Source organism: Chiloscyllium plagiosum, chromosome 12 (assembly GCF_004010195.1).
Source record: "Chiloscyllium plagiosum isolate BGI_BamShark_2017 chromosome 12, ASM401019v2, whole genome shotgun sequence".
Lineage (NCBI taxonomy): Eukaryota > Metazoa > Chordata > Chondrichthyes > Orectolobiformes > Hemiscylliidae > Chiloscyllium > Chiloscyllium plagiosum.
The window spans coordinates 42715280-42731498 of NC_057721.1; the positions used below are offsets into that span (position 1 = coordinate 42715280).

The window sequence follows — 16219 nt, forward strand, 5'->3', positions numbered from 1 at the left end:
TCAAAAAACTCAATCAAGTTTGTGAGATATGATTTCCCATGCACAAAGCCTTGTTGACTATCCCGAATCAGTCCTTGCCTTTCCAAATACATGTACATCCTGTCCCTCAGGATTCCCTCCAACAACTTGCCCACCATCGAGGTCAGGCTCACTGGTCTATAGTTCCCTGGCTTGTCTTTACCACCCTTCTTAAACAGTGGCACCACATTGGCCAACCTCCAGTCTCCGGCACCTCACCTGTGACTATCGATGATACAAATATCTCAGCAAGAGGCCCAGCAATCACTTCTCTAGCTTCCCACAGAGTTCTCGGGTACACCTGATCAGATCCTGGGGAGTTATCCATCTTTAACCGTTTCAAGACATCCAGCACTTCCTCCTCTGTAATCTGGACATTTTGCAACATCTATTTCCCTACAGTCTATATCTTCCATATCCTTTTCCACAGTAAATACTGATGCAAAATATTCATTTAGTATCTCCCCCATTTTCTGTAGCTCCACATAAAGGCCGCCTTGCTTATCTTTGAGGAGCCCTATTCTCTCCCTAGTTACCCTTTTGTCCTTAATATATTTGTAAAAACCCTTTAGATTCTCCTTAATTCTATTTGCCAAAGCTATCTCATGTCCCCGTTTTGCCCTCCTGATCTCCCTTTTAAGTATACTCCTACTTCCGTTATACTCTTCTAGTAGATAAAATAAGAAAAATAATGGTGTGAAGGAAGAAAGAAAAGTAAAAGTGAACAGAGCAGATTGACTCTGGGTAGAAGCCCGCATGCTGTGCTGCTACTCCTCTGATGTCTTGGAGACATACAATAATGTTCTGCAATGATTAGTGCCAGGACCTATGCTGTTTATAATATATATAAATTATTTGGATGAAAATACAATACAATACAGCACAGGAACAGTTGGCCCATCAAGCTTGTGTTAATTCCTAAATCATTATTTAGACCTGCTATCTATTGGCAATATGCAGTTTCTAATCCTCTGTTCGCCTAACATTCATGTGTCTACCAAGATACGCCTTTAACGCTGCTAATGTGTCTGCTTCCACCATCTCCACTGGCAGTGCATTCCAGGCCCTCACCACCCTCTGTATGAAAACTTTCCCCCTCTCACCTTAAACCTGTGCCGTCTTCTTGCTGACTTTTCCACTCTGGGAAAAGCCTCTGATTATTTCATCCTATCTATGCCTCTCATAATTTTGTAGACTTCAGCTTCTGTGTTTCCAGTGAAAACCATCTGAATTTATTGAATCTCTCCTTTAAGGGTGGCATGGTGGCACAGTGGTTAGCACTGCTGCCTCACAGCACCAGAGACCCGGATTCAATTCCCGCCTCAGGCGACTCTCTGTGTGGAGTTTGCACATTCTCCCCGTGTCTGCGTGGGTTTCCTCCGGGTGCTCCGGTTTCCTCCCACAATCCAAAAATGTGCAGGTTAGGTGAATTAGCCATGCTAAATTGCCCATAGTGTTAGATGAAGGGGTAAATGTAGGGGAATGGGTCTGGGTGGGTTGCGCTTCTGTGGGTCGGTGTGGACCTGTTGGGCCGAAGTGCCTGTTTCCACACTGTAAGTAATCTAATAACTAAACCAGACCAGGCAACATTCTGGTAAACCTTCTCTGCACCCTCTCCAAAGCATCCACATCCTTCTGGTAGTGTGGCAACCAGAACTGCATGCAATATTCCAAATATGGCTGAACTAAAGTTTTGTACAGCTGTAACATAACTTGCCAACTTTTGTATTCGATGCCCTGGCTGATGAAGGAAAGCATGCTGTATGCCTTCTTGACTGCCTTTTTTGCCTGCGTTAACACTTTCAGGGAATGTTGACCTGTACGCCCAGAACCCCCTGCATCTCCATGGTCCGAAGAGTTCTGCCATTTATGGTATAATTTACACCTGAATTTGATCTTTCAAAATGAATTAAATTCCATCTGCCATTTCTCTGGGCAAGTTTGCAAACTATCTATATCCATCTGTATCCTTTGACAATTGTCCTCACTATCTGCAACTCCACCAGTTTTGGTATCATCTGCAAACTTACTAATCACACTATCTACATTTTCCTCCAGATCATTTTTATATATTATAAATAACAGAAGTCCCAGCACTAATCCCTGCAGAACACCATTAGTTACTGATCTCCATTTCAAACAGCACCCTTCCACCGCTACTCTCTGTCTTCTATGACCAAGCCAGTTCTACATCCATCTAGCCAGCACACTCTAGATCCCATGAGATTCTACCTTTTGTACTAGCCTGCCATGAGGTACCTTATCAAATGCCTTACTGAAGTCCATGTAGACGACATCCACTGCCTTCCCTCATCAATTTTCTTGTCACCGCCTCAAAAAACTCAATTAAGTTGGTGAGACATGACCTTCCCCACACAAAGCCATGCTGCCTATCACGAATAAATCCATTCACTTTCGAATAGGAATAAATGCTATCTCTCAGAATCTTCTCCTACAGCTTCCCCATCACTGATATCAGGCTTATTGGCCTATAATTCCCTTCTTAAACAAAAGAACAATATTGGCCATTCTCCAGTCCTCTGGAACCTCACCTGAGGCCAAAAAGTATTCAAAGACAGATCACAAGGTGGCGGTCTTATTGGAGAAAGTGAGGTCTGCAGATGCTGGAGATCAGAGATGGAAATGTGTTGCTGGAAAAGCGTAGCAGGTCAGGCAGCATCTAGGGAACTAATGCCCGAAACGTCGATTCTCCTGTTCCCTAGATGCTGCCTGACCTGCTGCGCTTTTCCAGCAACACATTTCCATCGGTGGTCTTATTAGTAAGTTTGCAAATAGTGAGAAAGGATTTCAAAAGATGCAGCGGTATGAAGATCAACTGCAAAGTTAGGCGGAGCAATGGCTAATGTAGTTTAATCTGGACAAATGTTAGGTGATGTATTTGGGAGGTGAAATGCAAGAGCAAAATATACTATAAATGGCCAGATCATTAGCAGCATTGATATTCAGAGGGAATTGGGGTGCAAGTCTACAGTTGCCGAATGTAGCAACACATATGGGTAACATGATAAAGAAAGCATATGGAGCACTTGCCTTAATTGGTCAGGGTATTAAGTATAAAACCATGAAGGAACCACTGTGAAGGATGCTCCATCCCCCGCCCTCATTTTGGGAACTCCGACCACAATGCTGTGTTTCTTCTCCCGGCTTACGGACAAAAGCTCAAGCAGGAGACCCTCTCGGGATACAGGTCCAGTGCTGGTCGGAGGAGGTGGAGGATCAACTCCGGTGCAATCTGGAATCGGCTGATTGGGCCATGTTCAAACAGTCCACAAGTATCTTGGACGAGTACGCCACCACCATCACAGACTTTATCAGCAAGTGTGTGGAGGACTGCAAACTGAGGAAGTCAATCCGGGTGTTCCCCAACAGGAAACCCTGGATGAATCAGGACATACAGAACCTGCTAAACACCAGGCGTGAGGCCTTCAGATCAGGACCCACTCAAATATAAGGAATCCAAGTATGACCTTCACACAGCCATTAAGACAGCCAAATACCAACACCGATCCAAACTAGAGACCCAGACAGATACCTCGCGACTACGGCAGGGACTGAATGACATCACAGGTTCTAAAAAGGGACTGTGCAAGATAGCACAGATCCCTCCCAGATCACCTTAACGTTTTCTATACTCGCTTTGAGCATAATTTTGACAGAGAGGTAAACCTATTCCACCAAGTCCTGATGAACCTATCCCAACAGTCACTGCATCAGAGTTCAGATCAGTTTTTCTTCGTGTGAATCCAAGGAAAGCTATGGGACCAGACAGAATACCAGACCATGCACCCAGAACATGCGCAGATCAACTGGCCGAGGTTTTCTCGGACATCATCAACCTCTCTCTGCAGCAGGCAACTGTCCCTGCCTGTTTCAAGAGGGCCGACATCATCCCTGTGCCTAAAAAGGCTCATGCAGCATGTCTCAATGTCTACCATCCAGTGGCCCTAATAACTTCAGTGGTCATGAAGTGCTTTGAAAGGCTGGTCATGGCATTAATCAATGCCAGCCTCCCCACTACTCTTGACCCACTCCAATTTGCTTATCGGACCAATAGATCCACGTCAGATGCCATATTATTGTCCTTCTCTCCTCCCAAGAACTCAGTTCAGCCTTCAACACTATTATCCCCTCGAGACTGATTACAAAACTTATTGATCTCGGACTAAGCCCCCCTCTCTGCAACTGGATCCTCAGTTTCCTGACCCACACGCTACAATCAGTGAAAACTGGGGACAGTATTTCATCCTCACTAACACTCACACTGGGGAGTTCCCCAGCCTCCTACAATACTCACTCTATACCCTTGACTGCGTCGCCAAATACTAATGCCATTTACAAGTTCACTGATTACACCACCATAGTCGGTCGAACATCAGATGGCGACAAAACAGACTACAGACGGAAGGTGGAAGACCTGGAAAAATGCTGCACTGAGAACAACCTAGCTCTCAATGCCAGCAAAACCAATGAACTCATTATTGACTTTCGGCAGGATGTTACTCATGCCCCCCTACACATTAACAGCACAGAGGTGGAACGAGTGGAGAGTGTCAAGCTCCTGGGAGTGGTCATCCACAACAAGCTTTCTTGGGCTCTTCATGTGGACGCACTGGTTACAAAGGCCCAACAACATTTCTTCTTCCTCAGGCAGCTGAGCAAATTTGGCATGACGGCGAATACCCTTGCCAATTTTTATAGGTGTGCCATCGAGAGCATTCTGCCTAGATGTATCACTACCTGGTATGGCAACTGTACCATTCAAGATCGGAGACGGTTACAGAGAGCGCTGTTTTTGTTTTTGCTGCTGTTTACCTATTAGTTACTATCTATGCTAGTTAACTATGTGATCTGCCTGTATTGCTCGCAAGACAAAGCTTTTCACTGTGCCTCGGTACACGTTCAATTCAATTCAATTAAAAGTTAACAAGTCAGTTGCAATTATGTAAGACTTTGGTCAGATCACGTTTCGAGTATTGTGTGCATTTCTGGTTGCCGCACTGTAGGAAGGATGGGGAAGCTCTGGTGAGGGTCCAGAAGTAGTTTACTAAATATTGCCTGGACTGGATTGCATTAGCTATACGAAAAGGTTCGACAAACATGGATTATTTTTGCTACAGCGTTGGAGGATGATGGGCAACTTGATAAAAGTATATAAAATTATGAGAGGCATGGAAATGTCAAATACTACTAAGTGAGTACCTGCAGGCTGTCTCTGAGCCGTTCAATTTCTGTGGGATGGTAACTAGCCATCTGCCTCTTTTTGTTGGTTTTGGCTGAGCAGCAGGCTGATGAAAGATTAATGTTATGGATATACAACCAGTATACCTCTCAGGGTTCCAACACCAAAACCTGCTTATACCTTAATAATCCTGCTTGGAAGCTCTTCACAGATAACATTTCTCTTTTGCAGTCCAGAACTAGGTACTCCGTGGAAAGTTCAATCTATTTTATTATCTTGGTTTTTATTATCTCGGTCCATATTTACATTTTTTTAAAACAATCTAACTAACATAAAGTTAACTGCCTTTCACACAGTATATTTTGTACCTAGCAGCTACTCCATACAATGCAGCGTGTGGAAGCTACTATCTAGTGTCATTCAAATGTTGTTAATTTTAAACCTCATACAGTTGCATGCTACAAATTAAATAGCCTTCTTACATCTGTCTTCAACCTTTGAAAGAATTAAATAATTAGAAAAATAATAAATTTGAGGAGAGAAATTATGTAAAACACAACAGGAAGACTATATTGCTGTAGATCATCCGTGGTTCATTACTTAGAGCAATAAACATGCTAAAGGGCCAAAATGTCAACTTCATTCCAACCAACACACAGTACGAACTTATACCGTCATTGACTATATTAATTTCATTTTACTCAACAGATTATGTCAACAATGCCAAAAGTTTAAAAAATGAAATGGCTCTCCAACCATGGAAGATAATCAATCAAAGCATTTAAACTACAGTTGGTTCTGCTATAATTTGAAAATTACGTCCTTATGCAATCCCGTGTTATAAGAAGATCATGTAATAGCAGCGCCATTTAAACTAACGGAGCCAGTTTCACATTATAACCAATACATGCATTAACAGTTCGCACTTTAGTAACAGTGTCCCAATTTGTCAATCATGTTATAGTGAATTCGCATTAACAAAACATGTGTTATAGCAAACAATTTGTCCAGCAAAACTAGTGTTATCTGGCATGCTTCAGGTTTGATTGGTGACAGTTTCTCAGAAATGCCAGTTAATGGGGTGATATCATGACATAGCTGAAAATGTGTTGCTGGAACAGTGCAGCAGGTCAGGCAGCATCCAGGGAACAGGAGAATCGACGTTTTGGGCATAAGCCCTTCTTCAGGAAATGTGTTCTAGCAACACATTTTCAGCTCTGATCTCCAGCATCTGCAGACCTCACTTTCTCCTCAATGATATCATGACATAACTTTCTAAACAAAAATCAAAGTATCTATGCAAAGATTTTGAGCCAGGACAAAGCACACAATTGTTGAATCAACTTTGTTCTGAAGAATTTAGGAATTCATTTTAAAAAAAACTTAATGCCAGTTGATACAATGTGCTTCACATTTAATAAGAATAGCTGGAAAAATGTAAACTATGTAACTCAAACATATTTACATTACATTAAGCTGCTCTACTGGAAATGAAGAGTACAATATCACAATGCTGCAAGTGCAGTTCTGTGAATAACAAACTGACTTTTTCAGACAACTGGCCTTTGTAACTTTAAAGGAGATCATTTAGAAAATGACAATTTAGCCACCCAAACATGTGATGCCTGTTATCACATGACATAAAACATTGTTAATTGTAATGACAACTGCGCATTTCACACCCACCTTTTTTAACTAACAATTGTTGCACTGAACAGTCAATCCTTGAATATTCTTTCTGTGACAATAAATTTTTATACCCAATATTTGTCCAGCATATTTTCTTAGCATCAAATAAGATTTCTTCTGAGGTCTATAAATGAAAACCATTAATGTTGCTTGAATAAATAATGCCAGAAAACAACTGTTAAATTTTACTTTGTACTTTTGAACTTAAAGCAAATCTGGTCTCACATGAAGGCTTACATATTGAGGCAGGGTGATAGACCATAAGACAGAGGAGCAAAAATTAGGCCATTCAGCCCATCGAGTCTGTTCTGCCATTGAATCATAGCTAAGTTTCTTAATCCCATTATTCCACTTTCTCCCCATAACCCTTGATCCCCTTGACAATCAAGAACATATCTATCTCCATCTTAAATATATTCAATGACATGGCCTCCACAGCCTTCTGTGGAAATGAATTCCATAGATTCACCACTCTCCAGCTTCCAAAGTTTATTCTTATCTCTATTCTAACAGGTCATCCCTTTACTCTAAGACTGAGCCCTAGGGTCCCTTACTCTCTCACCAATGGAAACATCTTCCCAACATCCACTCTGTCCAGGCCATTGATGTGGAGATATCTTGGTCAGTGGCAGGACAGAAAGCCTGCGTTCCAATTTTGAAGCATCACTTGTTCTGACCGATAATCTTCAACTCAACTAAGCTAAAATGATCAGTACAGGCATTATTGCCTGAACAGTATCCATAAGAGCGTAAGGCTGTAAGATATAGGAGCAGAAGTAGGCTATTCAGGTCATCAAGTCCGTTCTGCCATTCAATGCCATTCATGGTTGATGTGATCATCCCCAACCCCAGTTTCCTGCCTTCCCTCATAACTTTCAATTCCCTTATTAAAAAAACTTTCTACCTCAGTCTTGAATATTCTTTATCACCCACAGATTCACTACCCTCTGAGAGAAGAAATTCTTCCTTCGCTTTGTCTTAAATGGAAGGCCTCTTATTCTGAGATTATAACCTCGGTCCTAGACTTTCCCACAACAGGAAATTAACTTACTGGTAATAATCTATCACATCCACAAAGCATCTTGTATCTTTCAATCAGGTCACTTCTTATTCTTCTAAACTCAAATAACTAACAGGCCCAACCTGCTCAAAAGACAGTACTTCCATATTTAGAGTCACCCTAGTGAACCTTCTCTGTATTGCCTCCAATGCCAGTCTGTCTTTCCTTATACAAGTAGTCCAAAACTGTTCACAGTATTTCAGCTGTGGTCTAACTAATGCTTTACATAATTTTAGTAAAACCTCCCTATTTGCATACTTTATTCCATTTGAAATAAAAGCTAACATTTCATTTGCTATCCTTATTACCTGCTAAATTTGTATTCTACCTTCTTATGATTTATTCACAAGGACTCCCAATACCTCTGTGCAATAGCTCTCTGCAGTCTTTTTCCTTTAAATAACTTGCAGCTTTTGTTCTTCCTGCTAAGTATAAAACTTCACATTTTCCCCACATTAAATTCCATCTGCCAAGATTTCGCCCACTTGCTTAACCTGTCTATATCTCTCTCCAGTATCTGCCACCCTCAGCACTTGCATTCAACCTAGTATTGGGTCATGCACAAACTTTTCTACAGTACGCTCACTTTCCTCATCCCAGTCATTAATATTTATTGCAAATAATTATGGCCCCAGTACTAAATCCTGTAGTTCACTAACTAAAGGTGGCCATCCTGAAAATGCTCCCTTATCATAACTCATCTTCTATTAATTAACCAATCTTCTATTCATGGTAATACACTATCTCCAACACCATGGGCTCAACTTGTTAAGTAGCTTAACATGTGGTACCTTATCAAACATATTCTGAAAATTCAAATATACGTTGCATAACAAGTAGGAGTTCAGTCCCAAGTGGTGCCAAAGCTTCACACAGTGCTCATCAACCATTCCACCCTACAGAGACAATGTGGTCAATTCAATCAACATAATTATGCTTACTGTCATGGAGTCTCACCTGACAGTTCTCAGATGTCATGGCAGCTCATAAGATTGTCTGTTTTAGGGGCCACTGATCATTTGTACTGTTATACCATCTGCTTTTTCCTGCATTATCAGGGTTCTAGGATGCTGAGGCACAACCTCAATGATCTGGCTAAGATATCATCGGAGATGTACCTGCTGTTTATTTCAAGATGACTAATCCTTTACCACTTATTCTACCAATGGCCCTGTTAGTGTCACAGAGCTTATTCTTCACAGCCAAGGTTCATGTTGACATGCTGCAGACCGAGACCCCAAATCTCACAGCTACTCAAGGTCGCCTACAAATGCCATCTGAAATGCAATTCATGGAAGCTCTGCAGCATTCAACTTCTCAATGGATAGCCACTAGGAAAACCTTAGAATGGGAGGAACAAACAAAACAAACAGTAAGGACTTGTACAAGACTGAATTATTGTTTGTCATTTTTTTTCTTTAATTGCAGAGGTAGAATTGTAATATTAGATAAATTTACTTTCGGTTTGAATTTCATGATACTATATTCATATTGAAGTGAGGAAGGACATTTTGTGGTGCAATGGGTGCAATGGGCAGCCAAAATCTCTAAATTACAGCCCTATTCCAGGACTTGTAGCCACTAAAGACGCCCTCATAGCATGGCCAAATAACTTGATTAACAACCTGTAAATTCTTCTAATACATAGGCAATATGAAGAGGAAAGAGTTTTGGTCAGTCATCTGCAAAAGACAGCACAACCATGGATCAACACCTTTTCAGGGCATTGTACCTAAAGAAAGAGAACAAAGTGAAGGCAAGACCTATAAGATTGAACAGAAGGAAGGCTTGAATATTTGCTTTATTTATTGTCACGTGTATTTTGTTACAAAATACAGTTAAATGTATTCTATAGCATCACCACTGCATCTTAAAACACGGAAAGATAAACCAAAATATAGTGACAGTAAAGACTATGAAAAGGATTGGGAGACTGTCAATGAATTGGACAAAGTATGGATGTTTGGTGAAGTGAACTTCAATGAACTGATCTCAGAGTCTGGTAACTATGAAACAAAAGGTGACATCTTTTCTTCTTTGCTATTTTCCTTTTGGCGCATTTCCTGTTGCCCATCAGATACTAGCAGTATAAATGATGACAGAATTGTGAATTATATAGAAAACAACCATAAATCTATTTTATCCACACAGGGTGCAAAATTCTGTTGAGGCAGGGAGAGGAGGATTTCTTGCCTACTGGCTGGAGAGCCAGCAAAAGATACTTTTGATAAAGCCTGCTGAACCTAATGCCTTTTAGGCATTGACAAGGTCACCAGAAGCAAGGGTTATGTTTCAATTAAGATCCCAGGCTGAAATTCCACTTCTTATACTCAACAGTTCCACAGAGGATTCCATGGTTGCTGCTCAAAGGACACCCAGGATTGTGGAGGACCAAGATGTAAAGTAAGTCTCTTATAGAAATTATGGGAAAGTTACAGTTATGGAAAAGGAGAGACCTGATCTAAAAGTTACATTTCTATTTAGGAGGAAGGCCAAATTTTGACAGTATTAGGCAAGAACTTTCAAATGTTGATTGTGGGTGGCTATTCACAGGTAAAGGTAAGGTTGGAAAGTGAGAGGCCTTCAAAAATGAGGTGAAGTTGCCGGTATTGGACTGGGGTGGACAAGGTCAGAACTCACACGATACCAGGTTATAGTTCAACAGGTTTATTTGAAATCACGAGCTTTCAGACTGCTGCTCCTTCATCAGGCGAAGTGAAGAGAATCACAGGCAGAGAGATCAAAAGATCATATAAATACTGTGAGTGGAGTGATGGTAGGCTAGAGGCATTGTTATGAATTTGAAGAGGTGCACTGTACCTTTAAAAGAGAGTGAATGCTGTTCTACACTGAGACCTTACAAGCATCAATGCCATATGACTAGATAACAGTCCCAGAGCATACTGGAAAATTGAAAATATATAACATTTGGCTATGAAATGGATACCTGAGTTGGTTGCCATTTTAACAACAATTTGAATTTAACCAGTTTAAATTATGCCCCAGGATACTAAAACCCAATTGAGTTTGAATTTATTGTTTTGCCAACATTGAACCAATGAGACAATCCAATTTTGGGGATATAAAAAAAGGCAGGCATTTTGAAAATCAGAGAGTAACTGCCCGAGAGAGAGAGAGAGAGAGAGAGAGAGAGAGAGAGAGAGAGAGGGGGGGGAGAGAGACCCAAAAGATTGAAACACTCTCTATCAAAGGTTTCTTTGTCATATGAAACACCTTCACAGTAAAAGGAAATCCAATGACCCCAAAAGAAGACAGGCACCGAAAATGTCAGCCGCTGTATGGTTTTGAAACTAAGTTCATATAATTTTAATGTGTTTTATTGGAACAGTATATTATTACAGGGAACCTCGATTATCCGAAGTCCTTAGGCGGGCAGGTTTTCATTCGGATAATTGATTATTCGGTAAATTGATTTGACATTAAACAAAGGAAACTGCACTGCCCATAATTGCATTAAAAAGCATGCTTACAGCATTTTTATTTCATTTGATCACTAAAACCTGAACAAACACCGTATATTGCTTAAAAATTCATGACATTTTACAACTCAGATCACTTTTTCTGTACCTGTACAATAAAAAGAATTCATTGAATGGAGGCTGGTTATTATTTCCAAATAAATCATCCCGTCGCTGTTGCTTGAGGAAGTGCTATCTTTCTTTTCGCGAACAGTAACATGTGACGAGGATGCATCAATTTAACAGCATCAACCTCATCTTGTGCTTCGTACCACTCCATGAAAAGTCACAAACTGTCAATAGCTTCATTAACGAGGATTGGAGGTGGTGCCGGTATCAGATTTTCCTTGCTATCCACACCATTCGTACATTCCTGCTGTTCCTCTGCGACTACGTTGATTATTTGATCATCGGTGAGTGTCTCTGTTCCAATTTCGGTGTCATAGTTCACCCAAGCATCAGTCTGCAATTGTCGGTGATGTCAGTGGTTATGCTTTGTTCTGGATGGGTGTCCGCTTCACTGGCACGGCTCCTAATACACAAACTATTGTACCATCGGTCTGCAACTGTTGATGGCTTGATGCAGTCCCAAGATTCAGCAACCATGAATAGAGCATCCTTGATTGTGAATGCCTTAATGATTTCCTGTAGTCCATTGTCAGCATTGACTTCACCCAGGACCGCATGTAACTTGTCACAGCGGTAATATTTTCTCATAACTGCAATGATTCGCCGATCAAGTGGCTGTAACCTTGAAGTGGTACTGGGTGTATCACAGTGTATCATTGGGCTGGTTACAGTGCTTCAAACATTATCACGGCATTAAGCAGCTCAGCGTTCTTGGGAGCAGAAGTCTGTGGATGACAAATGTAGGTGAGGATGAAGCGGATGGTGTCTGGAAATCGGCAGTTGTTGATGCTGAGTACTGAGCACCAGAGTTGAAACGGTTCAGAAAAGATTTACAAGTTTTACAGGGTGAGGCTGATTAGGCTGGGGTTATTTTCCCTGGAGTGTTGGAGGGGTGACTACATAGCAGTTTATAAAATCATGAGAGGCATGGTTAGGGCGAATAACCAAGGTCTTTTCCCCAGGATGGGGCAGTCCAAAACTAGAGGGCTTAAGTTTAAGATGAGAGGGGAAAGATTTAAAAGGGACCTAAGGTGCAATTTTTTCACACAGGGTGGTGCATGTATGGAATGAGCTGCCAGAGGAGGTAGTGGATCTGGATGGGTTTAAGAGGGATATAGGCTAAATGCTGGCAAATGGAACGAGATTAATTTAGGGCACCTGGTTGGTATTGACAAATTGGACCCAGAGGGTCTGTTTCCGTGCTGTACGTCTCTAACTCTATGATTCAAAGGGATTTTTTGGAGGAGGATGGTGATGTTTTAGAAGAGGCAGACACTGGGTTTCATTTCTCATTCAGCACTGTGATGCTCTCTGGAGTAGGTAAAACATTTTAGTATTGCAATTAACCTGCAACTGTACCTATGTCAAGGTTACACACATTAAACAGTAGAAGAAGCATTCTACTCCCACAACAAGCACCACGTCCCAAAGCAATTCCCACAAGATCCCCTTCTCAATTCCCTGGATTCCCTAAGCATTCCCATATCCAATAGATCAGTTGAAAGCTATGACATCTTGCTCCTACTATTTAAGAATAGTGACAATTGATTAAATGAAAAGAAAAGGATGATGCCACCCTGAATGATGGCCATCATGCAAGTGCAGAAGACAGGGCTGACTCTGAGTAATGAACCAATTCTTCACACATTCAGGATTATGAATCAAATGGCTATCACCTAGTTTGTTAATCTGAAACAGATACCATATATGCATACACTCTTTCTGACAGGTAAGAACAGGGCGAAGTGCATTAATATATGTAACTTCTAGTACATGCAAATATGTAAGCTCAACCGACAGTACTAAATTGGTTGCCAGCATAATTCATTGCATACTCAGGATTATTCAGAAAATGTTGTGCAATTACAGAATCACATCAAATATTGGCCATTATACTGTAAATTTGCAAGCATAAATTAGTCAGTAGCTTGCTTGCTGCAAACTGCCAATGGGATATGCTGCCTTATATGATCCACCATTTTTGGACATATGGCCTAGACATTTGGCATCAAACCAGCACTGAATGTTCTGATGAGTGCATGATGAAAAACTTTGACAAAATGTGTGTTTTTCAGCAAAACTTCCTTAATCATTCAATCTCTTGTCATAAAGACCAACATGCCATTTACCTTTTAAACTGTTTATATCTGCAAGTTAACTTCCTCTGTGCCTCGCACAACACCACCCAAAGTCTGTTTATAAATGTTGATGTTCAACTTATATGTCTTTAAATTAAAAAGTCACTTTTCTTACCAGCCTACCTACTGGTTCTTCCTATCATCTCTGTAGTTACTTTTTAAAGAAATGTTGGATGAAGGTCCACAAGTCCTGGGGTTTTGCCAGTTTTTTGTCCCTTTAGTATCACTATTTACCACAAACTTAACCAGACCAACCACATAAATACTCTGACTACAGAAGTGAGGCAGAGGTTAAATGTTATGCTTTTTGTAATGGACTATCTGATTCTTCAAAATCCTTCCATCATTATGCCATAAATCAATGAAATGTAATGGAATACTCCCCACTTGCCTGGATTCTTGCAACTCCAGCAACACCCAAGGTGCACGATGTAATCCAGAGCAAAGAAAGAACTTTCAAGACAGAAAGAAAGACCATTTTTAGACAAAGCTTGATCAGAACCAAAGTCAGCCACCTTAAATCCAGGTGGACAGTAACAGCATTGTGCAAAACTGCAACAACCTCCTTCAATATTGTTTTCCAAACCTGCAACCTCTACTGCCTAGACAAATAAAGGTAGCTGGCAGGTGAGAACACCATAACTTGCAAGATTTCCCCCCAAGTCATACAAGATCCTGACTTGGAAATATATTACCATTCCTTCACTATCATTGGGTCAAAACCTAATAATTCCTTCATTAACAATATTATGGGAGTATATTCATGGTTAGCAGCACTTCAAAAAATGACTCAACATCATCTTGTTAAAGAGATTAGGGATGGAAAAATATAGTGAAAAAGGTGATTGGTATGCTTTCTTTTATTGGTCAGAGCATTGAGTATAGGAGGTGGGAGGTCATGTTGTGCCTGTACATGACATTGGTTAGGCCACTTTTGGAACATTGTGAGAAATTCTGGTGTAAGGAAGAATCGGAAGGATGTTGTGAAACTTGAAAGGGTTCAGAAAAGATTTACAAGGATATTGCCAGGGTTGGAGGATTTGAGGTATGGGGAGAGGCTGAATAGGCTGGAGCTGTTCTCCCTGGAGCGTCGGAGGCTGAGGGGTGACCTTATAGAGGTTTATAAAATCATGAGGCGCATGGATAAGATGAATAGACAACGTCTTTTCCCTGGGGTAGGGAAGTCTAGAACTAGAGGACATAAGTTTAGGGTGAAAGGGGAAATATATAAAAGAGACCTAAGGGGCAACGTTTTCACAAAGAGGGTGGTGCGTTTGTGGAATGAGCTGCCAGAGGAAGTGGTGGAGGCTGGTGCAATTACAGCATTTAAAAGGCATCTGGATGGGTATATGAATAGGAAGGGTTTAGGGGGAGATGGGCCAAGTGCTAGCAAATGGGATATCTGATCAGCATGGACGGGTTGGGCCAAAGTGTCTGTTTCCTTGCTGTACACCTCTATGACTCTATGACTCTAAATGCTGGCATTGCCAGTAATGACCTCATTCCATGAACATGGTTGATTTAGAAGAAGGTTGATTTGGCTTGCATCCTTTTGGTGGACCTTTCTTTGCCTATCAATAAACTAGTACAGGGGAATGAGGTTTAGACAAAAATGCCAGTGGCCCAACAGTTGTCACAAAGAATAAATGAAAAATAAAATCATTAACAAATAATTCTTAATTTGCATTCTTTAAAGTCTCTCAAGACTTGGGGCCACGTTGCAGGATTACACCCATTTCCCTATAGATTTGACATTGATGACCTCATAATTAGCCAGGTAGGTAGAGGAAAAACAGCAAACTTTCATTAAGGTCCCTATTTATATATGCATCCCCATTAAGGCCTCATTTACCTATGCAAATAATCAAACCAGTAGTAGCCACCAACGAAAAACTTAATCACGAATGTCAGTACTCTACAAAATCGTGTTGGGTTTTGCTCAGTTAACCCTCATTGTGGAGTGAAACCATTATGAAAATGTAGGTTATGCCATCTGGAAATAGATGTTAAAAACTTTAAGAGCAATTGTTAAGCGCCTCAATGATATTTAGCGTGTTTGAAATCTTCAAGAAAGAGGAATAGATTTTAACATCTGATGATTACGAAAATACATTATTGTGTTTTAAATGTCCACAAGGGTTCTCCCAATTGTCTATTTTAACTGCAGCAGAGAATTCCTGGAAATTCTGCAGAAACTGTGTAACACAGTTTACTTTATTTCCCTTGGATTCTGTAGATCGCTGAAAGTTCAAGTGAACAATTTGAGAATCCCCGTGAAAATACAAATCCTATCAATCTAAGATAATAGAACGTCCATTTAGAACAAGGGCTAATTGTTCCAATTGGAACAATGTGCCAATACAGTTGTTAAATTCAGAGGGCATTCAAATAAATATACAATAGGTGCAGATTTGTCATAGTTTTAGATTTCCTTCCCGTTGCCTTTTTGTACTTGCACACTTTCTGACCTGCATTAGTTACTGGCAATGTTTTTGTGGTATAAACT

The 16219-nt window shown here is 40.7% G+C and overlaps 1 protein-coding gene across 7 annotated transcripts in view; it reads right to left on the reverse strand.

Annotated features, from left to right (window-relative positions):
- The window catches only part of nme7 (NME/NM23 family member 7), a 139457-nt gene that overhangs the window by 11697 nt on the left and 111541 nt on the right, over positions 1-16219 (reverse strand). For 2 of the 7 annotated variants that reach the window (XM_043700891.1, XM_043700892.1), the window contains one exon: positions 14105-14166. The exons of 2 other annotated variants lie outside the window; for them this stretch is intronic. In XM_043700891.1, the coding sequence (XP_043556826.1) occupies positions 14105-14166 (62 nt within the window). Of the gene's footprint in view, positions 1-11356; positions 12301-14104; positions 14167-16219 lie in introns of those variants that run through there. 3 more of the 7 variants (XM_043700894.1, XM_043700896.1, XM_043700897.1) reach the window with 3 other exon arrangements.